This window comes from Moschus berezovskii, chromosome 13 (assembly GCF_049115385.1).
Source record: "Moschus berezovskii isolate FMDL1 chromosome 13, NW_MosBer_1.0, whole genome shotgun sequence".
Lineage (NCBI taxonomy): Eukaryota > Metazoa > Chordata > Mammalia > Artiodactyla > Moschidae > Moschus > Moschus berezovskii.
This window is the reverse complement of record NC_142472.1, coordinates 61,024,235-61,051,899: the sequence shown is the minus strand read 5'-3', so window position 1 is coordinate 61,051,899 and position 27,665 is coordinate 61,024,235. Positions and strand designations below refer to the sequence as shown.

The window sequence follows — 27,665 nt, the reverse complement described above, 5'->3', positions numbered from 1 at the left end:
CAACTCTGTGTGACCCCATAGATGGAAGCCCACCAGGCTCCCCTGTCCCTGGGATTCTCCAGGCAAGAACACTGGAGTGGGTTGCCATTTCCTTCTCCAATGCGTGAAAGTGAAAAGTGAAAGTGAAGTCGCTCAGTCGTGTCCGACCCTTAGCGACCCCACGGACTGCAGCCTACCAGGCTCCTCCATCCATGGGATTTTCCGGGCAAGAGTACTGGAGTGGCTTGCCATTGCCTTCTCCGAGGGAAAGGCTACTCAGTCCAGTATTCTGGCCTGGAGAATTCCATGGACTATACAGTCCATGGGGTCGCAATGAGTCAGACAGGACTGGGCAACTTTCACCTCACAGCTCCTGGAAACCACCCTTCTACTTTTCCTCTCTCTGATTTTGACTACTCTAAGTACCTGGAATCAAATAGTAATTTGTCTTGTTGTGACAGGCTTATTTCACTTAGCATAATGTCCTCAAGGTTCATTCCTGTTACAGCATGCCTCAGAATTTCCTTCCTTTTTAAGGCCAAATAATATCCCATTATATCTAAATGGCATATTTTTTTCATCTGTTCACCTGCTGATAGACCCTTGGATTGCTTCTACACTTTGACTATTGTGAATAATGCTGCTAAGAACAGGGATATGCAATATATTTCTTCGAAATCTTGCTTTTAATTCTGGATATATAACCAGTAGTGAAACTGCTAGATCATATGGTAAGTCTCTTTAATTTTTTGAGGCAACTCTATATTGTTTTCCAGAGAGGCTGCACCATTTTACATTCTCATAGTACTCTCAAGGATTCCCGTTTCTCCACATCCTTGCCAACATTGCTATTTCCTGTTTGTTTGTCTGACAGTATCCAATCTAGTGGGTATGGAATGGCACCTCACTGTGGTTTTGTTTTGCATTTGTCTAATGATTAGTGAAGTTTAGACTCTTTCCCTGTTCTTCTTGACCATTTGGATATCATTTTTCGGAGTCTTCATTATCCCTTTGAAAGGGCAATGTGCTGAGATACATACAGCACATTGATGGACACAACTAGGATTAGTATGCAGGTATAATAAATAAGAAAAATGCTGGCTAGCTTTTGCTTCATTTCCAAGTAGGACTGACCAAAAGGTGATTACATCCAAGTAATATTTTTATTGAGGATTTAGAATATTTGAGGGATAAACACTGTTATAAGCTTCTTGGGGTAGGTCATGGAGTCTTCTTCAATCTGCGCTTGTTAACCCTCAAAAAAAAGAACTAAAACATTCTGTTCTGGATAATTTTCAGATTGACCTGGAAGCAAGAGTTTTAGCAGATGAGTTCTTAAGGATGCCTCCAGGTGTTTGGTTCTTTGCCCACTTTGGGGTTGATCATTCAACAGTACATAGTAGAAAGACTCAGTCACAAAATACTTAAAGATATGTGAGAGGTAACAACAGTACAATATCCATGCCAAATTCTCCCTTGATGAATAAATTCACATAAAGCAAACTCTATGCTGACTGATTCAGGAAATGGAGGAGGAAGGAGGTTGAAGAGAAGGTGGCTGGGGGGAAGGGAGAGTAGTATTGGTGGTGACCTTCTTAAATTCACTTGGAGTGTCTGATCATGGAAAGACAATAATGAAAATAATAAAGCTGAAATGGATTTGTTTGGTACGTAGAAAGATATGAAGACTGAAGGGTATAAACATTACAAAATGAAATCATACCCTTTCACTAAATTAAATTCAAATTAAAAATAGTACTGCATGTATTTGGCAAAACAAAATGTTCTTCTTTGACATAAATGGGAAATAATAATTTAGATATACTATACTGAGATCAAATGGTTATAAATAGACTCATTATCAATATGTTTAAAACATTTCAAAATGAGTTCTAAACATCTAACTAAAATGGTTAGGTACTTAGCATGAGTAATACCCACTTCAAGAAACTGAAGCATGCAGTATGTTTTGAATAATTGTTAATTTATGCTAAGGTAACAATGTGTAATATAACTGAAATCTATGTTAATTGAAGATAAGGAAGTCTCTGCCAGCTATTCCTATTACAAACAGCAGGCTGCAATTTTCACCCTTCTTCCTTGTGTAAAATATGACTTTAGACGCTTGTAAAAGCATTTGCTATTAATTTCTGAAAATCAATAATTAGAACTTCTCAGCACCACACAATAAAAATAACACAAAGAGAGAAAAAAAGCATATCTCACATAAATGACATACATCTCACTTTGACTAAGTGCATTATTTATGCTTTTCTATGGACAATTGATGACTATGGACTAGCTAAGGACTGCAGTAATTAGAAAGAGAAAAGATAAAGCTAAATTAAAAGATTTATTCACCAATCAAAATTAAATGTGTATCATTAATTTTCTTGATACTAATTTCTATACAGAAACTGTATTCATTGAATTATCTCAATGCATGCCTTATTGCTACAGATGAGAAGCACATTAACAGATATATTTGAACCTATACTCTTACTAGATTTAGGGATCATAACGTTCTTGTTGCTCCCAAAATGATTCTTTAAATGTAAAAAAGACCCAATGTGTATTTCTCCTCCAACAATTTAAAATGTATGGCTTTTCTTTCTATTTTAATTTGGCTTTTGAGTTTGTTAACATTTTCAGCTCTGTAAAATGTCTAGTAATTATAGGGGGGAAATGAAAATGGTTTTAAGAAATATTTATCAGCCCTTTTGTTGATCATTTGTTATCATGCCTCAGAATAGTCGCCTAGGAGAAGAACCCTGAACATCCCTCATCTGAAGACAATTAGGCGTCACGGCACCAGTAAACAGACAATATTGTTCTACAACCCACTCAAGCGATCCAGGAGGGGGCGGGTGTTAATATCCCTTGTCAGATCAAAGAGAGAAGTCAGAAATGAGGGAAGGAAAAGACTAGGAATAACACATTCTCAGAAAGAAGAGGCAATTCTCAGAAAGAAGAGGCCATCAACGTTGTCACGATAAATACCTTCATTTACATGATCAAGATGAAAAGTGGGTTCATTTTTTTTTCCTTATAAATTTTATGAGTTTCTTTTCTAGAAAAGTCAGCATTGCAGCTGTTTTGGTTAAAGACACATTTGTCTTGCTGGTTCTTGACAGCCCTATCATGTCAGTTCTCTGCAGTAGCAAGGAATGTTTCAGCAAGAAAATAAAGTGAAAACTGAAGAGATCTGTTCTACTTCCTATGTGCATATTTTCACCATAGCAGATCCAAAGGAATGCTCTGTTATCCCTGTCAGATTGAAGAAAGAAATAAATGAAGAATGTATAGTCTAAGACTAAGAAATACTGGTAACAGAAAATTAGACTAAAAATACCACATTTTTATGACTACTGGTAGTATCAAAATGTATTTAATGTTTTGATATCCCCAGAATAAACAGATAAATGAGTATTATATGTATAAATAAATGTTGCATGGTCCATATGTTCTAGTAATTTGCCAGCAAAACAAGCCTTTTATGGTAGACTTATGTGTACATATCTCTCACAGTCAAAGAGAAGTCATTTAAATCATTTTTCAGTTTGGCAGTGTTTACTGCAGATATAATGATACAGAGAAATTAACTTATTAAAACAGAAGTTCTTCTAAGATACTTCATTTAATTATGTTTGGGGGTAGTAGTAATCAATGTCCAGATAGTGCTTCACAGCTTACAAAGTATTTTCACATATCTTTTCACATACAATCCTCAAGTACAGTCCTATGAGTTAGATATCATTTCAATTATCATATTTTAGGTGGTTAAATAAAAGTACATTAAAGTGACTCCCTTATGTTACTCAAATAATGATGCTGCGGCTGTGATATAACCTTTTATCTGATGTCTACTTTTACACCATCTTTCATTGACTGCTAGGGATCAAACAATCATACTCTGAGGCAGACAGGCTTGACTAAATTATATTCCTGATTATAACAGGGATAATTTTAAGAAACAATTTTAGAATATTTTTCACTCATTATAAGAGTAAAGGACAAATGAGAAAAAAAAATGGCTGATAAAGATTTCTTAAAGTTACCTTAAAATTTTCTCTACAGTTACTGAAGTTTTACTGAGTTAAAAGTTTTAATAAATTTAAGAGCATAAACAAAATAGAAAATCTTACAGTTTAAACTAGTAAAATGGAAATGCCCATTAAAAAGCCTTTTACATTTTAAAGACTCCTTTTGGGAGTAAGAAGAATATTATCTCTAAAAATAAGTAAGGGACTTCCCTGGTCGGCTAGTGATTAAGACTCAATGCTTCCAACGCAGGCGGCATGGGTTCAGTCCCTGGTCTGACAACTAGGATCACACATGCTGCAGTGGCACAGCAAACAAAACAAAACAAACCCTAAGAAAATATTCTGTTATTTTAAAATACCTAGAGATTTTTTTTTTCAAAATAAACTTGCTTGAGCCCTCTTCCTGGATGTTCTGAGATACCCTTGGGATGGAGGCAGAGAATGGAGAGTGGATGGAGCTGGAAGACAATGGAGGACAGGGCAGCCTGGCGTGCCTCAGCCCATGGGGTCGCAAGGAGTCGGACATGACTCAGCGACTGAACAACAGTAGCACAGTGCTTCTTACACTGTAATGCCTCAAACAAATCACCAGAGGATTTCCTTACATTCTGATTTACTAGGCTGTGTGGGGGCATTGCTGAGAGTAGAGTATGAAGTTCTAACAAGTTCCCAGGTGATGCTGATACTGATACTGTTGGTCTATGGACCATATTCGTAGTGAGGAGTTAGAAAACCATAGGACTAGATACAAACCAGAATAGCCTGTTTCTCATGTAAGTCATAGGATTAAGTTTCTCAGCCATCATTTGGGGAGTAAAAACATAAAGCAAATCACATAATTTTATTAACATGAAAAAAAATATGAAAAACACTCATTATCATGCTTGAAAAATACTGCTTAAATAGTCAGATGAGCTCATCTATGAAAAAAAGTGTCTAAAGATTATGATAAAGCTCAGGCTTAAGACAATTTAAATATTACCTAATATCCCACAGATCTAGTGTTTACATGTTATGAAGAGCTTGGTACCAAAACTGTTCTGTCATGTTTCTGCCCAGAGGCTGTCATGGTAAAGTTTATTATCAATTACTGCTTTACAAGTATAAAATAAGTTAAGCTGTCATATTTTTCTCAGCCAGAGATCCTAAGCTGTCAAAGAATGTCAATTTTAAATCTGACATAGAGAAGAAGATTATCTGTTATTCTGACCTCTAATTTCTTGACATTTTAATGCTATAATTGCTGTGGTTAGTGCTGCTTCATGATTTCACCTGTCAAGGAAGAATGAATCAATAACCTTAAGACATTTTTCGAATTTTAGCCCTAACTTCAAAGTTCTAAGTAGACTGTAGATGTATATATATATATGTGTGTGTATTTTCTATTCTCTATTTTACAAAAGGGACATATGTAGATTTTTGTATATTAAATTTTTCCTTTAAATCAGCATTTTTTAAGGCATTAAAAATTATCTCCTTTAGGCTAGTTGGAGCTTAGTATAAGATAACTGCTACCTTTCTTTGGTTTTATCTTTGTGAAATAGAGTGATTTCACATTTAAAAATACTAAGATAAACTTTGGGGCTTCTTCCCTGGTGGCTCAGACAGTAAAGCATATGCCTGCAATGTGGGAGACCCAGGTTCGATTTCCTGGAGAAGGAAATGGCAACCCATTCCAGTACTCTTGCCTAGAAAATTCCATGGATGGAGGAGACTGGTGGGCTACAGTCCATGGGGTCACAAAGAGTTGGACATAACTGAATGACTTCACGTCACTTCAAGATAAACTTTACCAAATAAAAGGAATGCACTGAACTCAATAAAAGGCTCAATGTTTTGAACACTACTATTCCCAAAAGCTTCTGTCTGATCATTTAGGTATAAAGCAACTCTCTCAAATCACAGCATCACAGAGCAGGCCTCCTGGAACTCAGTGTTGATGTTTTGATGGAAGGCAGTGTGCCTCGCAGAGAGTATCCTCACTGCATAGGGGCAAAAATGACTACTAAATAATGACCATACTATACTCTGTTCCACTTATCCACAGGGTTCTTTCTTGTGACAGTTGATGCTAGATGCTTTTATGTTGGCAAACATATGTTTGGTATTATCCCTTCTTTTTGGAGAAAGCATTTGAAGTGGAGGGATACTAAATAGCTTGGCCACATTAAAAAGCTCACAGGATTCAGGCACGTTCTCATCTTTGCAGTTTCTTAAATATTAATACAGAATTTATTTTGTGGAAATATGTTAGTTGTGGAGTAAAGGAGGTGAGCATGGGGAATGTGGAGAGGGGCAATTAACTCCTGTTCCTTGCAAGGTCATTTCATCTGTCATATCTACAATGTACTAAGTGCTTCCCTAGTGGTCTTAAAGAGATAAAGCTATCTTGAGTTGACCGAGGGCCACTGGGTAGGATGGGCTTCCCAGGTGGCTTAGTGAGACAACAATCTGCCTGCCAATGCCGGAGACATAGGAGACATGGGTTCGATCCCTGAGTCAGGAGGATCCCCTGAAGGAGCGCATGGTAACCCACTCCAGTAATCTTGTCTGGAAAATCCCATGGGCAGAGAAGCCTGGTGGGCTACAGTCCATGGGGTCTCAAAAAAGTTGGGCATGACTTGGCATCTAAACCACAAAACACTGGGTGGGTCAGGGCCAATGCTCTGCTAGTGTGTGCGTGAGCCCATGCTGCCTGGCGGAAGTAAGGTAACGGTGTTCCAAGCACATGCTCTCTCACCTAGTGTTTTGAGAACTGACAGAAGAGTTTTGGGGTGAGAGAGCTGGGAGAGGGGCTCAGGTAGGGAGGATATACATGGCACTGAGCGACTCTGGGAGCTTCTCTAATGGACCTCAGCGTTCAGCAATTATGCCCTCAGACTGGGAAAGCTAGAACCCCTTCCCAACCGTTTCTTTTTTTTTTTTAATAATTACTCTCTTTCATGTAATGTTTCACGGAGATTTTCTACAGTTTGACAATTATGTACAGTTTTGTTTTGTTTTTTACTGTCCAAAGCAATGGTGTGTTACCTTGTAGTAGCAGGTATTTTCATAGAATTCAAGTAATAAACACTATATCCACATTTAAAAAGTCTCAATCCTAATTCCATTTCCTTTTCATTCTCTCATTTATCTCTTTGTTCTCATTTAAATATGCTCAGTCACTCAATTGTGTCTGACTCTTTTCGACCCTTTGGACTGGGGCCTCCTAGGCTCCTCTGTCCATGGGATTTTCCCAGCGAGAATACTGGAGAGGTTTCGCCATTTCCTTCTTCAATTTCAGTTGGAAAGATCTGCTATTTTCAGTCAATTTTAATGCTGCTGTGTACTTTCATTATGCACAATATGCTTAAAATATTTTTATTTTGCTCAAGATGATCAACTTGCAACTTAAGGACAGCATATTATAATGGGTGAAAATGTACACCAAGATATTCAGGAGCAAAAATGTTTATGGTATTTAAAAGTCAATAAACAATTTGGGGTTGGTCTTGCCATAAAAGGATAAGTTACTCCAATTCTTTTCTCTTTTTTTCTGATTCTAAAGGTACTGGTTCTGAAAAGAGAATATAGTGGTAAGGCATTTATAGCACTGAGTATATGTTAAGGGTACATTAAGAGAATAATCAAGCTCAGAATTAGAATTCCCAGTTGTGAACAAACTAATCAGATTATTCTGTAGACAAAAATCCCTTATTTCACCAACAAATGTTCAAGTATCTGGCTCTTTTCTCACTCATTCCTTCCCTGTCCCTATCTCCTTCTTCCAGCTTCAGGCAATAATTCCATTTCCTTGTGCATACAACATGGTAGAACACTACACCTAATAATATGCTTGCAACGTGTTCTCCAAATATTTAGCCCCAAGGGCTCAATGATCAAGGATCATGAGTCTCTTCCCTTCCCTTTCCTTTTCTCTGCTTGAAGCCATACAAATAGAGTCATTTTGTCTTTATAGAAGTCAGTAAGAAATAACTTTATGGATGCAAATTTTTCTTTTAGAGCTTTATTTCCCAAATCTATGAGTTTTCCACCTCTAAAATAAAAAAATAAAAAAGCATCCTAGTGACTGGAAATGTAGAAATGATTGCTTGTTTTGCATAGAGCAGATGGCAGATATCTGGTAGAATGGAAGACTGAGATACCGCTTCCTTGAAGCAAGACTCATCTAGCAGCTGTTGCATCTTCACTCTTTTCACCTATCTGAAATAATTTTGTGCAATGTGCAAGTGATTTAAATAATATATTTTATGAAAATATTCATAAAATATACACAAACTATAGCATATAATTCCCAACTGTTAGTTATAAAATTTCAGGGTCAGAATGTTCAGGAATAACATACTATAATCTCATCTATTTTACTGATGCATTTTTTGAGTATTCTGTCTAGTAGGCTGTAGTTCTGCTTTTATTAAAAAAAATAGGTACTGGCAGGTTATTTTAATGCGAACTATTCATATTTAAATATTCAATGAGGTTTCATTAATGTGCATTAAGCATTTCAATGAAGATGCTGAAATAAAACAAATAAAAGAGGGATACTAAAGTGTACTGTATATATCTGCATTTCGGAAAGGAACTACACGGTAGCCTCATTACTTGTTTTTGACATACAACACTCACTTTTCCACATCTGTCAAGAACCTGAAATCTATGTTTTATAAAATTTACATTGGAAGGAGATTTATGCAGAAGGAGATGGAGAGCCAAGTTTGTGTTGAAGTGATGGCAGAAATTTTCAGAATAGTATCCAACTTATTACCTACCTCCCTCAGCACAGGGTCAGTGATACTGTCCAGGTTCACAGAGCCTTCATAGGTTAGGTAGTGAAAAACATTCAGAGCCCGGACTGCTTCCGGTCCTCTCTGCTTGTATCCAAATACAAGGTCAATCCACTGATGGAGTTGACAAGAAACAAATTCACTTTCCAGGGCCTGAAATCAGTCAAGAAAGAGATAAAGAGACCATGAAAATTTAGTAAATCTCCATTCTTCTTAGCTTGAAATATTCTATATAAATAAGCAGAATTCATTCTTTGCCCTCCTGTATTTCACCTGTATGTGTCAGACCTATTCTTAGAAATGACAAAGTACAACTGCTAATAAAACACAGACCTAAAAGAAAATTTTCTTTTTAACCATTAAATGTACTCTTGACTTAACTGAATATGTGATATGAATTTTAACATTAAATAGATTTCTTTAAAAAGACATATTCATGTTTAAAAGGAATTTGAAATGCCTGTTTTAATGCCATTCATAATAATTTCATTTTTAATTTTTAAACATTAGTTTCAAAGTAAACAATTTCATTAGAAACTTTGACATATATTTACTTCCCTGCTCAAAGTCTTCAAATTTACCTCTAACACTACTAAAAGGGAATGGCCTTCTGCTGTGAGTTAACTCTGCTATTATACTGTTTAGGAACCGCTCGGTAATTTTAGGTATTTGCCAGCCAGTGGGAAATGAATGCAAATTACTGAGAGTTAGGGACTATAAGAAACCTCCAGAAAGAGTCAGGAAAAAAAAAGAGGCCTTTTCATTTCCTGAGAAGCCATCAAAAGCGTCACAGAGGTACCCTGGCAGGTAGGCATGCAGCCCTGGTCACAGCCGTGGTGGAGCAGTGGCCATCACAGTGCGGCTCACCATGTCTCTTGCCTCCTGCCCTCACGCATCATCAACTTCTTACTGATTTGAAGGGCACACCGATTTCAGCAGCATGAGGACTGTAGCACTACTTTCTTAAATTTCAACTATGTAAAGCCACAGAAAACAATTTTTGCAATTACAGCTGTAACTAAATATGTGAATGAAGTCATTCTTTGGCTGCATGCCCCCTGATTTCGAAGGTGTTGAAACCAGCTTGGAATTCAATTAATAAATGGTTTCTTAAATTAGCCCTTTTATAATTATATTTCATTTTTTAATCTAAAAAATATCTGAATGATACTTTTCAACTTTTCCTGTGATCACATTTTATTTTTAATTTTTTTTATTTTTTAAATTTATTTATTTTAATTGGAGACTAATTACTTTATATTATTGTATTGGTTTTGCCATACATTGATATGAATCTGCCCCGGTGTACATGTGTTCCACATCTTGAACCCTCCTACCACCTCCCTCCCCATCCCATCCCTCTGGTTCATCCCAGTACACTAGCCCTGAGCATCCTGTATCATGCATTGAACCTGGACTGGTGATTCATTTCACATATGATAATATACATGTTTCAATGCCATTCTCCCAAATCATCCCACCCTCGCCCTCTCCCACAAAGTCCAAAAGACTGTTCTATGCATCTGTGTCTCTTTTGCTGTCTCATATACAGGGTTATCGTTATCATCTTTCTAAATTCCATATATATGCGTTAGTATACTGTATTGGTGTTTTTCTTTCTGGCTTACTTCACTCTGTATAATAGGCTCCAGTTTCATCCACCTCATTAGAACTGATTCACATTAAAAAAATAGTTTTATTTATTTTTTATTTTTGGTTGTGCTGGGTCTTTGCTGCTGTGTAGGCTTTCCTCCAGGTGCGCTGAGGGGGTGCTACTCTCCAGTTACGATGAGTGGACTTCTCGTTGTGGCGACTTCTCCTGTTGCCAAGCACGGGCTCTAGGGCGAGTGGGCTTCAGCAGTCCCAGCCCCGGGGCTCCAGAGCACAGGTTCAGTAGTTGTGGTGCACGGGCTTAGCTCCTCTGTGGCATCTGGGATCCTCTTGGATCAGGGATCGAACCTGTGTCTCCTGCATTGGTGGGTGGATGCTTGATCACATTTAACTAGTAACTTATTCCCATCAAACTCCTCTTTTATTTATTTCAAAAATTTTGGTATTTTGTTTACACCAGTGATTATGAATGTTTCTCATTCAGAAATATAAACAGATTTTTTAAAAGGACAGCTTTCATACTAAAACTAAACTGAATTTCTGTTCTCTGTATCTCATTGGACAAAATAGTTCGGACTAGAGAACAAGAAAAGGGATGAAAATACAAAACAGACATTGGCTAAAATCCCATATTGATTATGTCTATCACATTGGTTTGGTCAATTTGTATAAATGAGAAGTCAGTAATTATTCAGAGAATGTGCAATAAATGAAAGGACGAAAAAAAAACGAATAAATGGAAGTTCATTACAGAGTAGCTATTGCACAAATCTGTTCACTGGAAGTCAAACAGTAGTAAAATTCTTTAAAGGAAGATCTTACCAACATAATTACATAATTAGATCAGTAGTAACCATTTCAAATCAGTCTTGTAGAGACTACTAGACATATTTGGAAGAAAGGGTCAATGAAATTTACTGCATTTGAATAAAAAAATTATTGAACTAAATGCCTAATGCAACTGTGAGGGGTGAAAGCAATGATCACTGTTTCCTAATTTGAGTTTTAAAACATTTATTTAGCATCTCCAACCGCTACTTTCATTTTCCTCTGCCATGGGCAATGCTATAAAGTGTTTAATGTTTCTCCTTTTGTTTGCATGTGTTTTTATAAAACATTACTCACGTAATTTTTTTTTTTACATTTCTTTTACACACACATTTTTTTGGTGTGTATTTTTGACTCACAAAAATGGAGTGAGGTTACAGATTTCATTGTTTCTTACTTTCTTCACTTAGCCTTGTTTTTCAGGAACTAGCTATGTGGCTAGGCATAGCTAAGCCACTGCTTTCAGGGGCTGCTCAGAACTTCCCCAGCAGTGAGCACTAGACTGCCTCCAATGTGCTGTGACACAATGCTCTGTGACGAATGTCCACTCCTGCATCCCTGTCTGACTCTTTATGAGAATTTCTTTGGGACTCATAACCTGGAGTAGGACTGATATATCCCTGCACATCTAGTGGATAAACTGAGTCTGAGTCATTAGTGTAGACTGGCTGTTTCTGTCTCCACTCCCTCAAGCAGTGCATGAAGGTGTGTCTACATGACCACATCCCCACTGACAACTGGTACTGTCTAGGTGCTTAATATTAGCCTGTGTTACAAATACAAAACAGTATCTCACTGCTGTTTTAATTTGTTTTCCTCTGATTACTGAGGGGTTTAACATGTTTTTAATATGCTGTTGGCCATTTGGGTTTCCTTTTCAGTACATTTTCTGTTCATGCTTTTTGCCCATTCTTTTATGAAAGTTCCTGTCTTTACGTTTTTTTGCAGAAATGCTTTATATATTTCAGGTGGCGGTTTGTTGGCATCAAATTTTTGCAATGCATTCTCCCAAAGGTCACATGGCTATTAACTTTATCCATGTTGTTCTTTGTTGAATAGAAATTCTTAATTTTGAAACAACAAATTTTTTTTCTTTATGTTTATGATCTTGGGATTTTGTTTTAAAGTAACAAAGATAACTTTCTATATTCTGATGAGTCAGCTGTGTTATACTTACGGTTTCACTTTTCATATGCATGCTTCAGTCATGTCTAACTCTGCAACCCTATGGATTGCAGCCTGTCAGGCTCCTCTGTACATGAAATTCTCCAGGCAAGAATATTGGAGCGGGTAGACGTGCCCTCCTCCAGGGGATCTTCTCAACCCAGGGACTGAACCCGTGTCTCTTACATCTACCTGAATTGGTAGGTGGGTTCCTTACCACTAGAGTCGCCTGGGAAGCCCTACTTTTCACATATTGGCCTTTAATCTATCTAGAGTCCAATTTCACTGTATGTGGCATTAGATCAGTTCAGTTCAGTTGCTCAGTAGTGTCCAACTCTTTGCGACCCCATGGACTGCAGCACGCCAGGCCTCCCTGTCCATCATCAACTCCCAGAGCTTGTTCAAACTCATATTCATCGAGTCGGTGATGCCATCCAGCCATCTCATTCTCTGCTGTCCCCTTTTCCTCCTTCCTTCAATCTTTCCCAGCATCAGGGTCTTTTCCACTGAGTCAGTTCTTTGCATCAGGTGGCCAAAATATTGGAGTTTCAGTGTCAGCATCAGTCCTTCCAATGAATATTCAGGACTGATTTCCTTTAGGATGGACTGGTTGGATCTCCTTGCAGTCCAAGGGACTCTCAAGAGTCTTCTCCAACACCACAGTTCAAAAGCATCAATTCTTTGGCGATCAGCTTTCTTTATAGTCCAACTCTCACATCCATACCTGACTACTGGAAAAACTATAGCTTTAGACTAGACGGACCTTTGTTGGCAAAGTAATGTCTCTGCTTTTTAATATGCTGTAGAGATCCAGTATAATTTTTGTTACTATAGTAAGTCAGTTTTTCCAATACCATCTATTAAACAAACACACCTTGCTTAAGCAATGTGCACTGTCATCTTTAGTGCTTGTATATTTGAAACAAAGATATAAAACTTCTACTGTTTACAGTTAATATAATATTCTTCCTACTAAAACAAAAAGCAATACAACCCTTCTTCCCTTTCTCCCTTCGTTCTTTCTGCGTTCTGCCTCTTCCGTTTATCATCTACCCACCTATGTTCCTACCCTGTCATCTGTCTGTCTAGACATGTGTGTGTCTCCAGCTCTTTGAACCTTTTAGTTCTACTGTTATCTTAATTTATCTTTACTTCTTAGATATCTTAATATCTGGTAGATTCATTCTTTTAAGAGCCAACTCAGCTATTTGTGGACCTTTATTCCTCCCTGTGGGCTCTCCTGGTGGCTCAGTGGTAAAGAATACACCTGCCATTGCAGGAGACCTGGGTTCAATCCCTGGTCGGGAAGACCCTGGAGAAGGAAATGGTGATCCACTCCAGTATTCTTGCCTGGGCAACCCTATGGACAGAAGGAGCCTGAAAGGCTACTTCCATGGGGTAACAAAAGAGTCAGACATGACTTAGTGACTAAGAAACAACAATGCTTTCCTGTAACTTTCACAATAAGTGTAGAGATACATCAAAATAATTTTGATTGGGATTATGATAAATTTATAGGTTAATCTGAGAAAATCGATATTAGGTTTTCCCATTCATGGTCTCAGAATGTCTCTTTACTTAAACAGCTCATTTCCTAAGTTCTTTATTAGATACAGAAATTAATACTTTCTCTATAAAGTGTGGTGTCCCAAGGACAAAAAAAACAGAAAAAAAACAAAAAACAAAAAACAAGGAGGTCCTTGGAACGCAGGAACGGAAAAAAACAGACCCTATCATCCTTCCCTCCCCCATGTTGTTAACTATTAACTAATTTCAAGTTCTCCTGAGCAGTATACCCCATCTCCCATCCTACCCCATCAGTTCAGTTCAGTTCAGTCACTCAGTTGTGTTCAACTCTTTGTGACCCCATGAACCGCAGCACACCAGGCCACCCTGTCCATCACCCTACCCCATAGGGAGAAAGTATTTGCCTTACTCTTCCCCCACCCAATATACGTGCCTCATACAATCAGCAAATGATCCTCAAGACTCCTATCCTGCTCCTTGTATCCTGGCTCTAAAAATGGACTAAGGACACCTGTTCAATGTTGGCTCTCCCTTGAGCTGGCTGGCTGTTCTAATAGCATCTCCCACTTTAATAAACTTTATTTCCCTCTCTTTCTGCTTCACGTCTGGAAATTCTTTTCCAACCCGTGCATGGACCAAGGCATAAAGGACATGGGTAACCCTGGTTAATTCCCAGGAAGTTCGTAAATTTTGATACAACTGTAATATTTTAAAAATTATATTTTAAACTCAGTTACAGATGACACAGTAAAATGATATTGATGTCTATAAGCTGATCACATTCCTGGTGACTCTTACTAGTTAATGTCTTTATTTTTTCTTATAGAATTGTTTTCAACTTTGAGAACTATATTAAACAACAGTGGTGACATGGGATATCACTGCCTTTCTTTGATCTTAAAAGGGTCAATGCACACACACACATTTAATATAGATTTAGAATTACTGGGCTATTAGATTATTATTACTTAGACTGATATTATTACCCATAGTTTTCATACTTATATCCATACATGAATCAGCCCTATTAATTTTTTCCTTTCCTTCCCTTTAACTACTTTGGAATCAAGATCACAGTAAGTCTCATAAAATGAGCTGAATGGCTTTTGAATGTTTTCTAGAATAATCTGCCTAAGAAAGGAATTCTTTATCCCTTTAAAATCTGGCAGAATTCACCTATAAAATAATATGGCCTTGGATATTCTGGGGGCTGGAAAGATTTACTATTTAAATTTCTTTAAGGTTTGTAAGGTCTTCTGGTGCCAATTTTGACATTTGATATTTTTCCTGATATTTATCCATTTCATCTCAGTTTTCAAACTTATTAGTTCATGGCTCTCTACATAAATCTTTAATTATATTAAAAAAACTTCTATGCCTGTACTTACTTACCCTATTCTATACATTAGATAGCAGAATGAATTAATAAACAAACAATAAAAACTAATTTTGCCTCAGGTTTTTTTTGGGGGTGGTTATAAAATTACATGACAAAGGAATAATCAGGTAACAGATTAAACAGACAGGTGTGTAGATTGTCTTGCTAATCACTACAGGAAAAAGAAAAGAAAATCCAGTCAAAACACTTAAAAGCTAAATCTGGTTCTAAATCAAATGCGTATCTAAGACCTGAATTTTAGATATCACATAATTAAAGCATAAAGACCTATCTAAAGTTGAAGCCGGACACTGAGACTAACTGTACTTTGAACAGTATTAATCTGCTAGTAAATATATGCTATATCTACTTATTTGTTCTCTTTAGAACTGTGTTTTCATGCATGAACCCATTTTGGACTTTGAAACAAGATTTTATTGCAAACACAATTGAAAAACAGAAAGAAATACTTGATTACTAAGCTATTAGGGTTATAATCATCTTAATAGCTTGTTTTACCCTCTCCTTGCATATCTAAAAGCAGAAGCAATTGCTTTAAGCCCAGATAAACCAATTCCCAATCCATAATTCTACCCTGGGGATCTGAGAGGAAGGAAATAGAGTGAGATTTGAACCAGAGAGGATATCTCTTAGATGAATAATAGTTACCTAATTCTAATTTCCATATTGTCCCAGGGGTATTAGATTCCAGAGAATTCTTTCTCTGGCAGGTTTAGGACAAAGCAGCTCAGAAACTTATGAAAAAGGAAACAAGGCTAGTGGAATTAACTGTGAGGAGAGAATGTTATTTTCTTCAGAATTCTTCTATTTAAGAATATCGAATTTCTATTTCTTCTTCTAGACTAGAAGAGGAACATTTCCAAGCCCTTTTTCGTATTGCCTCAAAAATCTGCTTCTGATGCTGGAAAATCTAACCAAATAGAGTTGCATATATTCTAGTGGACAACGACAAATTCATATTGCTACTTCTGTAGTGTCTATGCTGGCTTCTCTTCATGATTAAACTGAAGTTATAGTAATGACCTAGTGAAAGACTTATTTATTTATTTTTTGGCTGCACCATGCAGCTTGCAGGTCTTAGTTCTGAAACCAGGGACTGTAATTATTTTAAATAAACGTAACATCTGTTGTTCAGTTGCTAAATTGTGTCCAAGTCTTCACGACTCCATGGACTGCAGCACTCCAGGCTTCCCTGTCCATTATCTCCCAGAGTTTGCTCAAATTCGTGTCCATTGAGTCATGATGCTATCTAACAATCTCATCCTCTGCCGCTCCCTTCTCCTCTTACCGTCAATCTTTCCTGGCATCAGGGTCTTTTCCAATGAGTTGGGTCTTTGAATCAGGTGACCAAAGTACTGGAACTTCAGCATCAGTCCTTCCAATGAATATTCAGGATTGATATCCTTTAGGATTGACTGGTTTGATCTCCATGCTGTCCAAGGGACTCTCAAGTCTTCTCCTACACCATAGTTTGAAAGCATCAATTCTTCAGCATTTGGCCTTCTTTATGATCCAACTTTCACATCTGTAGATGACTACTGGAAAAACCATAGCTTTGACGATATGGACCTCTGTTGGCAAAGAGATGTCTCTGCTTTTTAATATGCTGTCTAGGTATGTCATAGCTTTCCTTCCAAGGAGCAACTGTTTTTTAGTTTCATGGCTGCAGTCACCGTCCACAGTGATCTTGAAGCCCAAGAAAATAAACTTTGCCACTGTTTCCACTTTTGTTCCTTCCATTTGCCATGAAGTGATGAGTTTATTTTATTTTTTATTTTTTGACTTTGGCTATTTTATTTTATTTTTTTTCCAGTTCCTCTTTTTATTTCTTTTTTTTTTTATTGGAGGCTAATTATTTCACAATATTATATTGGTTGGTTTTGCCATACATTGACATGAATCCGCCCCGGGTGTACATGAGTTCCCCCTCCCGAACCCCCTTCCCACCTCCCTCCTCCCCTTATCCTCCCTCTGGGTCATCCCCGCATAGAGGCCCCGAGCATCCTGTAACATGCATCGATCCTGTACTGGCGATTCGTTTCACATATGATAATATACATGTTTCAATGCCATTCTCCCAAACTATCCCACCCTCACCCTCTCCCACAGTCCCAAAGACTGTTCTATACATCTATATCTCTTTTGCTGTCTCGTATAAAGGGTTATCATTTGCATCTTTCTAAATTCCATATATCGTTCCGTTCCGTCGCTCAGTCGTGTCCGACTCTATGCGACCCCATGGACTGTAGCCTACCAGGCTTCTCCGTCCATGGGATTCTCCAGACAAGAATACTGGAGTGGGTTACCGTTTCCTTCTCCAGGGGATCTTCCCGACCCAGGGATTGAACCCGGGTCTCCCGCATTGGAGGCAGACGCTTTAACCTCTGAGCCACCTATGCGTTAGTATATTGTATTGATGTTTTTCTTTCTGGCTTACTTCACTCTGTATAATAGGCTCTAGTTTCATCCATCTAATTAGAACTGGTTCAAATGCATTCTTTTTAATGGCTGAGTAATACTCCATTGTGTATATTTACCAAAGCTTTCTTATCCATTCATCTGCAGATTGACATCTAGGTTGCTTCCATGTCCTGGCTATTATAAACAGTGCAGCAATGAACATTGGAGTACATGTGTCTCTTTCAATTCTGGTTTCCTTGGTGTGTATGCCCAGGAGTGAGATTGCTGGCTCATATGGCAGTTCTATTTCCAGTTTTTTGAGGAATCTCCACACTGTTCTCCATAGTGGCTGTACTAGTTTGCATTCCCACCAACAGTGTAAGAGGGTTCCCTTCTCTCCACACCCTCTCCAGCATTTATTGCATGTAGACGTTTGGATAGCAGCCATTCTGACTGGTATTGTGGTTTTGATTTGCATTTCTCTGATTATGAGGGATGTTGAGCATTTTTTCATGTGGTTGTTAGCCATCTTTATGTCTTCTTTGGAGAAATGTCTGTTTAGTTCTTTGGCCCATTTTTTGATTGGGTCATTTATTTTTCTGGAATTGAGCTGCAGGAGCTGCTTGTATATTTTGGAGATTAATCCTTTATCAGTTGCTTCATTTGCTATTATTTTCTCCCATTCTGAAGGCTGTCTTTTCACCTTGCTTATAGTTTCCTTGGCTGTGCAGAAGCTTTTGATTTTACTTAGGTCCCATGTGTTTATTTTTGATTTCCAATATTCTGGGAGGTGGGTCTTGGAGGATCCTGCTGTGATTTATGTCAGGGAGTGTTTTGCCTACGTTCTCCTCTAGGAGTTTTATAGTTTCTGGTCTTCCATTTAGCTCTCTAATCCATTTTGAGTTTATTTTTGTGTATGGTGTTAGGAAGTGTTCTAGTTTCATTCTTTTACAAGTGGCTGACCAGTTTTCCCAGCACCACTTGTTAAAGAGACTGTCTTTTCTCCATTTTATATTCTTGCCTCCTTTGTCGAAGATAAGGTGTCCATAGGTGCGTGGGTTTATCTCTGGGCTTTCTATTTTGTTCCATTGATCTATATTTCTGTCTTTATGCCAGTACCATACTGTCTTGATGACTGTGGCTTTGTAGTAGAGCCTGAAGTCTGGCAGGTTAATTCCCCCAGTTCCATTTTTCTTCCTCAAGATTGCTTTGGCTATTCGAGGTTTTTTGAATTTCCATACAAATTGTGAGATTATTTGTTCTAGTTCTGTGAAAAATATCGTTGGTAGTTTGATAGGGATTGCATTGAATGTATAAATTACTTTGGGTAGTATACTCATTTTTACAATATTTATTCTTCCAATCCACGAACACGGTATATTTCTCCATCTATTAGTGTCCTCTTTGATTACTTTCAGTAGTGTTTTATAGTTTTCTATGTACAAGTCTTTTGTTTCCTTAGGTAGATATATTCCTAAGTATTTAATTCTTTTCGTTGCAACAGTGAATGGACTCAGTTCAGTTCAGTTCAGTTCAGTCGCTCAGTCGTGTCCGACTCTCCGCGACCCCATGAATCACAGCACGCCAGGCCTCCCTGTCCATCACCAACTCCCGGAGTACACTCAAACTCATGTCCACAGAGTCGGTGATGCCATCCAGCCATCTCATTCTCCGTCGTCCCCTTCTCCTCCCGCCCCCAACCTTTCCCAGCATCAGAGTCTTTTCCAGTGAGTCAACTCGTCGCATGAGGTGGCCAAAGTATTGCAGTTTCAGCTTTAGCATCAGTCCCTCCAATGAACATCCAGGATTGATCTCCTTTAGAATGGACTGGTTGGATCTCCTTGCAGTATAAGGGACTCTCAAGAGTCTTCTCCAACACCACAGTTCAAAAGCATCGATTCTTCGGCGATCAGCCTTCTTCACAGTCCAACTCTCACAACCATACATGACCACGGGAAAAACCATTGCCTTGACTAGACGGACCTTGGTTGGCAAAGTAATGTCTCTGCTTTTTAATATACTATCAAGGTTGGTCATAACTTTCCTTCCAAGGAGCAAGCGTCTTTTAATTTCATGGCTGCAATCAGCATCTGCAGTGATTTTGGAGTAGTTTCCTTAATTTCTCTATTTTCTCATTATTAGTGTATAGGAATGCAAGGGATTTCTGTGTGTTGATTTTATATCCTGCAACTTTACTGTATTCATTGATTAGCTCTAGTAGTTTTCTGGTAGAGTCTTTAGGGTTTTCTGTGTAGAGGATCATGTCATCAGCGAACAGTGAAAGTTTTACTTCTTCTTTTCCAATTTGTATTCCTTTTATTTTTTTTCTGCTCTGATTGCTGTAGCCAAAACTTCCAGAACTATGTTGAATAGTAGTGGTGAGAGTGGGCACCCTTGTCTTGTTCCTGACTTTAGGGGAAATGCTTTCAGTTTTTCACCGTTGAGGATAATGTTTGCTGTGGGTTTGTCATATATAGCTTTTAGTATGTTGAGATATGTCCCTTCTTCCCACTTTCTGGAGGGTTTTTATCATAAATGGATGTTGAATTTTGTCGAAGGCTTTCTCTGCATCTATTGAGATAATCATATGATTTTTATTTTTTAGTTTGTTAATGTGGTGTATTATGTTGATTGATTTGCGGATATTGAAGAATCCTTGCATTCCTGGGATAAAGCCCACTTGGTCATGATGTATGATCTTTTTAATGTGTTGTTGGATTCTGATTGCTAGAATTTTGTTAAGGATTTTTGCATCTATGTTCATCAGTGATATTGGCCTGTAGGTTTCTTTTTTTGTGGGATCTTTACCAGGTTTTGGGATTAGTGTGATGGTGGCCTCATAGAATGAGTTTGGAAGTTTCCCTTCCTCAGCAATTTTCTGGAAGAGTTTGAATAGAATAGGTGTTAGCTCTTCTCTAAATTTTTGGTAGAATTCAGCTGTGAAGCCGTCTGGACCTGGGCTTTTGTTTGCTGGAAGATTTCTCATTACAGCCTCTAGTTCCGTGCTTGTGATGGGTCTGTTCAGATTTTCTATTTCTTCCCTGTTCAGTTTGGGAACGTTGCACTTTTCTAGGAATTTGTCCATTTCTTCCAGGTTATTCATTTTATTGCCATATAATTGCTGATAGTATTCTCTAATAATCCTTTGTATTTCTGTGTTGTCGGTTGTGATCTCTCCATTTTCATTTCTAATTTTATTGATTTGGTTCTTCTTCCTTTGTTTCTTGATGAGTCTGGCTAGTGGTTTGTCAATTTTATTTACCTTCTCAAAGAACCAGCTTTTGGCTTTGTTGGTTTTTGCTATGGTCTCTTTTGTTTCTTTTGCATTTATGTCTGCCCTAATTTTTACGATTTCTTTCCTTCTACTAACCCTGGGGTTCTTCATTTCTTCCTTTTCTAGTTGCTTTAGATGTAGAGTTAGGTTATTTAGTTGACTTTTTTCTTGTTTCTTGAGGTGTGCCTGTATTGCTATGAACTTCCCCCTTAGCACTGCTTTTACAGTGTCCCAGAGGTTTTGGGTTGTTGTGTTTTCATTTTCATTCATTTCTATGCATATTTTGATTTCTTCTATGATTTGTTCATTATTCAGCACCGTGTTGTTCAGCCTCCATATGTTGGCATTTTTAATAGTTTTTCTCCCATAATTGAGATCTAATCTTACTGTATTGTGGTCAGAAAAGATGCTTGGAATGATTTCAATTTTTTTGAATTTACCCAGGCTAGATTTATGGCCCAGGATGTGATCTATCCTGGAAAAGGTTCCGTGTGCACTTGAGAAAAACGTGAAATTCATTGTTTTCGGGTGAAATGTCCTATAGAGATCTATTAGGTCTAACTGGTCTATTGTATCATTTAAAGTTTGTGTTTCCTTGTTAATTTTCTGTTTAGTTGATCTATTCATAGATGTAAGTGGGGTATTAAAATCTCCCACTATTATTGCATTGTTGTTAACGTGTTGTTAACACAGCACGTGTGTTGTCCCAGTCTACACTGCACAGGCTCTAGGTTGCTCTGCCGGGAACTGTCCGAGGCCGGCGCTGGGTTGTATGCACTTCCCAGGTCTGAGCGGCTCAAGTTCAATTTCTCAGGTACTCCACAAAGGCGCAGACTTGGTTGGGCCTGCGTTTTGTGCCTTCCCCGGTCCCAGCAGCTCAGGTGAGCAGGTGTTTGGCAAGTGCGGTTGTTGCGACTTATCACCTCCCTGGTCCCTGCCGCTCGGTTTTCTGGGTGTACAACTGGAGTACCTTCTCAGGTGGATATCGACCAGCTGGAGGCCAAGAAGTCTTGATTAGCAACAAGCCTGCCTGCAGTTTGTATCGGATGCCTTTCTGGGGACGTGGTTGCCCCCTCCGGCTCTGGCTGACCTCCCTGCCTGTCTCAACGGGGGATGGGGATGGGCCGACCGCAGCCGGCTTGCTCTGCTCAGCCCTTTGTTCTGTGAGTGGGGCTGGCGGAGTCTTAGGTTAGAGCTTTCCACCTTTTTGTGGGGAAGCTATCCCAGTCTGCTTTGCTATCCCCGGTTAGTTTTCTCAGATTGTTCTCGCAGCATTCAAGCCCCGTCCTCTCTCTAAGCAGTTCAGCTGGCTCCTCCCTACTCAGCCCCCGCTTGCTAATGGCGTTTGTAGGCGTCTGCGCTGCTTCTCCGCTGGGAGTTACCGTTTGGTGGGTAATCTGTGGGTTTTGATTATTTCTTTCTTTTTCCTCCCGGTTATGTGGCCCTCTGAGGTTCCAAGGCTCACCACAGACTCGTCAGTGAGAGTGTTTCCTGGTGTTTGGAAACGTCTCTCTTTTTAAAGCCTCCCTTCCCGGGATGGAGCTCCGTCCTTACCTCTTTTGTCTCTCTTTTTATCTTTTATGTTTTTTCCTACCTCCTTTTGAAGACAATGGGCTGCTTTTCTGGGTGCCTGATGTCCTCTGCCAGCATTCAGAAGTTGTTTTGTGGACTTTACTCCGCGTTCAAATGTTCTTTTGATGAATTTGTGGGGGAGAGAGTGGTCTCGCCATCCTATTCCTTTGCCATCTTGTTCCTCCAGCCGATGAGTTTATTTTAAATGTTTATTTTGGATGGCTTAAATTATTCTCTTGCTTGATTGCTTTCTGGGTGTATAATGCACTGCATTATTTTCCATTCCTGCTAGCACTATCCTAGTCTGAGCTCTCACTGCTATCTACATGGGCTACTGTCAGCCTCTGACCTCCTCCTCCACTCCAGGTCCCGCACCCTGCTGGTGGAACAGATTTCTGAAGCCATCAGCTCTTACTGTCATCCTTGATTTCAAATCTTCCAAGGCTCCTCCTAGCAAAACTTACATTCAGTGTAAACTTTACCTGACCCCTAAGACCTTTCAAACCTTGATCCCACCCTCTCCCACTATTTCTTTAGGCTTCCATATACAAATCTTCGGCTCCAGCAGCATAATTTACAGCCCTGGGCACATAGCAGCTGGTATGACCTCTGAACCTCTGTTGATCCTTTCCCCATAACATGAAAGCATTTCATCCTGCTGCTTCTTTTTCAAGTCCGAGACATCCTCACTCAAGTCCAATGTTTGTTTTCTGAGTTCTCCACCTCAGTCTATGAAGTCTTTTATGAATTTTTATGACACTTATCATGAGTGCCCTCTTGTTTAATGTAGTAAATAATGTATACAAATTTACTTGTGAAAATCAATTTGCATATAAATTATAAAGTGCTAGACAAAGGAATGGGGTTATTACTGATTAACACTTAATTGTTTCAAACAGGCCACATGCACTACATCCTCAATTAGAATCTAAGCATTTGGAATGCAGAGACTGTATCTGATGCTTCTATTCCATTTCCCATAGCTCCTAACTCAGCATTAAATAATAAATATTTATCGGATGATTATTTAAACTATGGGAAAGATGTGCTGGTCACAAAAAGCAGGAAGGGATGTCAGGAAGTGAGGGTGAGTGGGAAAGAAATTCATTCATTCATTCAACAAATACTGAATAATGATCTGTGATGTGCCAGACACTACTGCAGAGCTCAGGACTAGAGCCAAAATTCTTGTCAGAGAGAGAGACTGACGAAGCCCAAGATTATTAGTGAGATGGAGAGTATTTGGAGAGGTGATAAATGTTAAGGGAAAAGGAAAGTCCAGAGGTTTGTATGGATGGGAAGCAGATTGCTGATCTAGAGCAGGTAGCCATAGGAAGTGTCCTTGAGTTTGTGACAATTACAGACTACAAGGAGGGCACCTGAAGGAAGAAGATCTCAAACAGGGGGACCATTCATTCATTCATCATTTACTCATTCTATATGGAGCACCTCTTATGTACCAGGAAGTGTCCCCAGGGAGACTTTGACAAACAAGGCAAGGTCTCTGACCTCCAGCACATCCCACTGAAATGCAAATAATCAAAGTGAGCCACGTCCCAACCTACAGCGCACCTACTACATGCCAGGCGCCAGCCTTGGAGAATATACAGATGGATAAGTAGGGCATGTACTTAAAAAAGGTCACAGTTTGGTAGAAGATAAACATGTTGACTTGGGCTTTTCCTGATGCTCAAATTTCTGTTAAAACTGACACTAACCCCCCCACCCCTCCCGCCCATTCTCCCCTTCCCCCCATCCTAGAATAAAGCACCAAAATGCAGTGGCTTTCTCTTTGCTGCTCTAGCCATTATGACTCTGTACACCTGGCCCCCAACCTTTCTTTATCTGACTCTGTGGGACTACAGAAATCTGAAGGAAAACAGCCACTGCAAGGAAGTTTCAGAGGGAAATTGTTGGCTCTAACTTAAAAATTCTCCAGAGCTGATCAGTTTCTTACTATCTTCATGGCTACCACGCTGGCCCAAGTCACCATCCCCTCTCCCAGTACCTCCTAACAGATGTGCCTGATGCTACCCTGTGCCTCAACAGTTCATTTCCAGAACTGCAGCCTGAGAGATCCTCTCAGAACACAGGTAAAATCTGACATCCACTTCCATATTTCTGATCCCTTTGCCTTGCACTACTTCTTTTCTTCCACAGTACTGATCACCTGTTAAAACACCAGATACTTTACTTATTAATTTCTGTTTATTATCCATCTCTCTTTGATCGAGAGTAACTTCTGTGAGGGCAAGAGATCTCTCTCTGTTCATTGGTACTATACCCCAAACATGCAAAACAGCACCTGGAGCTCTCAGTAGTTACCTGCTGATTGAGCATTGACTGGGCCTGTGTGTTTACTTGTGTGGGTTCCTAGCTAGAGGGTGAGCTTCCCACTGGCTCTGCTGCTCACGCTTGTCTCCAGAGCCCAGGGCAGTGTTAAGACTGGGGTAAATGAAGGAATCCCTCTGCGTTACTCTAGCCTGATTTAGAGTACGATTCATGACCACATTTTCTCTGTTTTCCATCCTTGTTCAGAGCTGGCTCTCAATAAAGGTTACATGACTCACAAACCTCCAGTTTCAGAGATAAGGATGCTCTGAAGCTCCAAAGGATAAGGATACCCTATTTGTCCAGAGTGTCCTAACAGGTGGCAGGGCGGGCACTCACACACAATGTACCTATCACAATGGTGCTGGTTTAGTCACTAAATCATGTCCGACTCTTTGCAACCCATGAACTGTAGGTTCCGCCAGGTTCCTCTGTTCATGGGGTTTCCCAGGCAAGAATACTGGAGTGGGTTACCATTCCTTTCTCCAGGGGATCTTTCTGACCCAGGGACTGAGTCTAGGTGTCCTGCATTGCAGGCGGATTCTTAACTGACTGAACCACTAGGGAAGCCCTATCTATTTTTCAAGATTGCCAGTAACTCTTATGTTATGTTATTTGCTAAACTTCATCTTTGAGTAAGGTACAATATACCCTAAATGCCGATTTTCACCTATTACACAAGACACTTTATAAAGGATGTAATACATTCAAAGGAAAACGCCATAGCATCGAGCTCTCTGCCTCAGTGCACCGTGCCTGTTCTGCAAACAACCAGGGACTCACTGAGTGGAGGGCTGGGGAGATTAGCAGTGCACACCCATGGAAGCCCTTCTTCTAAAACAAATTTTAAGAAAGGGCAGATTATGATTGATGAACCCAGCATTAGGGTAATGTTATCAGAGATACTTTCTATTTCTGCCCTTCGTGAGGAGGTCAGATTATAATCATGTTAGAACTGAACACAGTGCTTTATTAATGTTTCATGAGTGCATCGGTTGCAATAGGCCCAGCTTCATGTGGATAAATTAAACCGATTCTTGATGTATGAACTCAATGCACTGAGAAGTTATTGAAATGCCTACTCAAAGTGTCTCTATCACTTTTCCAGGTTTGCTAATGAAACCAAAGCTAGTGAAACACAAAGCTTGTCACTGTATTTACAAAATACAAACAACTGCAATCAATTATAACTAAAAAAATGGACTAAACAAAATATATCATTAAAAAGTCTAAGTACTGCTTCATTTAAAAAAACTAAGAAAAGGAAATGAAGCTGTCAGGATGTAAAGACTTCTACAAATGCATCAAATGCCTTTTTAATTATTGGCACAGAATAATGAAACTGATCATTTACAATCAATGATATCTCTTTTTACAACATTATTTTTGTCTACTTTGCCTTGAAGTTGTTAACGACAGCTTGATAGAAGAAGGAGGGAATGCTCCTTTGTATGGATGCAGAATACTAATCCACACGAGAGCTGAAGGCCTTTTATGGTAATGTGAGTGTCATTTCTTTGGGCTATATGACATTTTCATTTTTTACCTTAAGGCTCATTACAAAGAACTCCTTCAAATCACTAAAGAAAATCCCAGTCCAAGTTATAAATATACTAAAGCACGTTTTCTCTAAACCCATTTCATAAGTACTAAATCCTGTATGAGCTTCAAAAGCCAGTATAAAGATAGAAACTTTTAATGTTAACAAATAATATTAAAAAATGGATGTTGTATTCATAGAATTCATGGAAAACTCATGAAAATTTAAATACTTCTATATTTTATATTACCACCCAGGCTTTGCATATTACAGAAAGATTCATCAAGTAAATATTTCTTCAGCAAAAAAGAAGAGAGGTAGATAGCTGGTAATGTTTTCCAGTTTTAACACAAGATGACTATTTCTTCATAATATCAGTATGATCATTTCCCATCAGTATGATGGGAAAATGGACCAGAAGTTGGAGCAAAGGAAACTATGAGCAGGATGCTGTGAAGGAAAACTTCAATTTAAAGAAAAGCAGTACAGGAGACCCTGAGACAGGAGAGCAGTTGTTAGCCACACCAGTTATACTTTGAAGGTGTCTTTTGATAGCTCTGATGCATTAAGAATCTTCCCAGAGGCAGCAGCTTGGGTCTGGCCTTTGGCTCAGTTCTGATACACCAAGAATGGCAGCTACAGACACAGAATCTTGCTGATGCATGTGGTAGCCTTCCCTTTCTATCCTATAGAGTCTCTTCAAGGAAACCCACGTAAAGAAGACCCAAAGAATAAGCCCTTCTCAAGCCACCTATTACATGCTGGCTAGGCACTTCCTATAAAGGACTGATTCAACCTGGCACTGGAATCAAAATGCAGGCAGTTTGACTTTCCCAAATAAGCAGAATTTTGTGTAATATCTTCATTCTATGGAGAATAGGTTTAGTTCACAAGCTTTATGAAATTCATTAATGCTTAAAAGATACCAAGAATTGTTTTTAAATAGAGAAAAAATATGGTGCTTTGCTTCTTTCATTATTAAGAAACCAAGTTGGAACTTGTTACATGCTCAGTTGTATTTGCTTCTTTGTGACACTATGAACTGTAGCCCGGCAGGCTCCTCTGTCCATGGAATTTTCCAGGCAAGAATACTGGAGTGGGTTGCCATTTACTCCTCCAGAGGATCTTTCCAAACCAGTGACTGAACCCGAGTCTCTTGCATGTCCTGCATTAGCAGGCAGATTCTTTACCACTGAGCTACCTGTGAACTGGA

The 27,665-nt window shown here is 38.9% G+C and overlaps 1 protein-coding gene across 2 annotated transcripts in view; it reads right to left on the bottom strand.

The window, feature by feature from the left end:
- NBEA (neurobeachin) overlaps positions 1-27,665 on the bottom strand; it is a 671,823-nt gene that overhangs the window by 35,036 nt on the left and 609,122 nt on the right. For both annotated transcript variants that reach the window (XM_088842722.1, XM_088842723.1), the window contains exon 49: positions 8,792-8,959. In XM_088842722.1, coding sequence (XP_088698848.1) covers positions 8,792-8,959 — 168 coding nt within the window. The remainder of the gene's footprint in view (positions 1-8,791; positions 8,960-27,665) is intronic.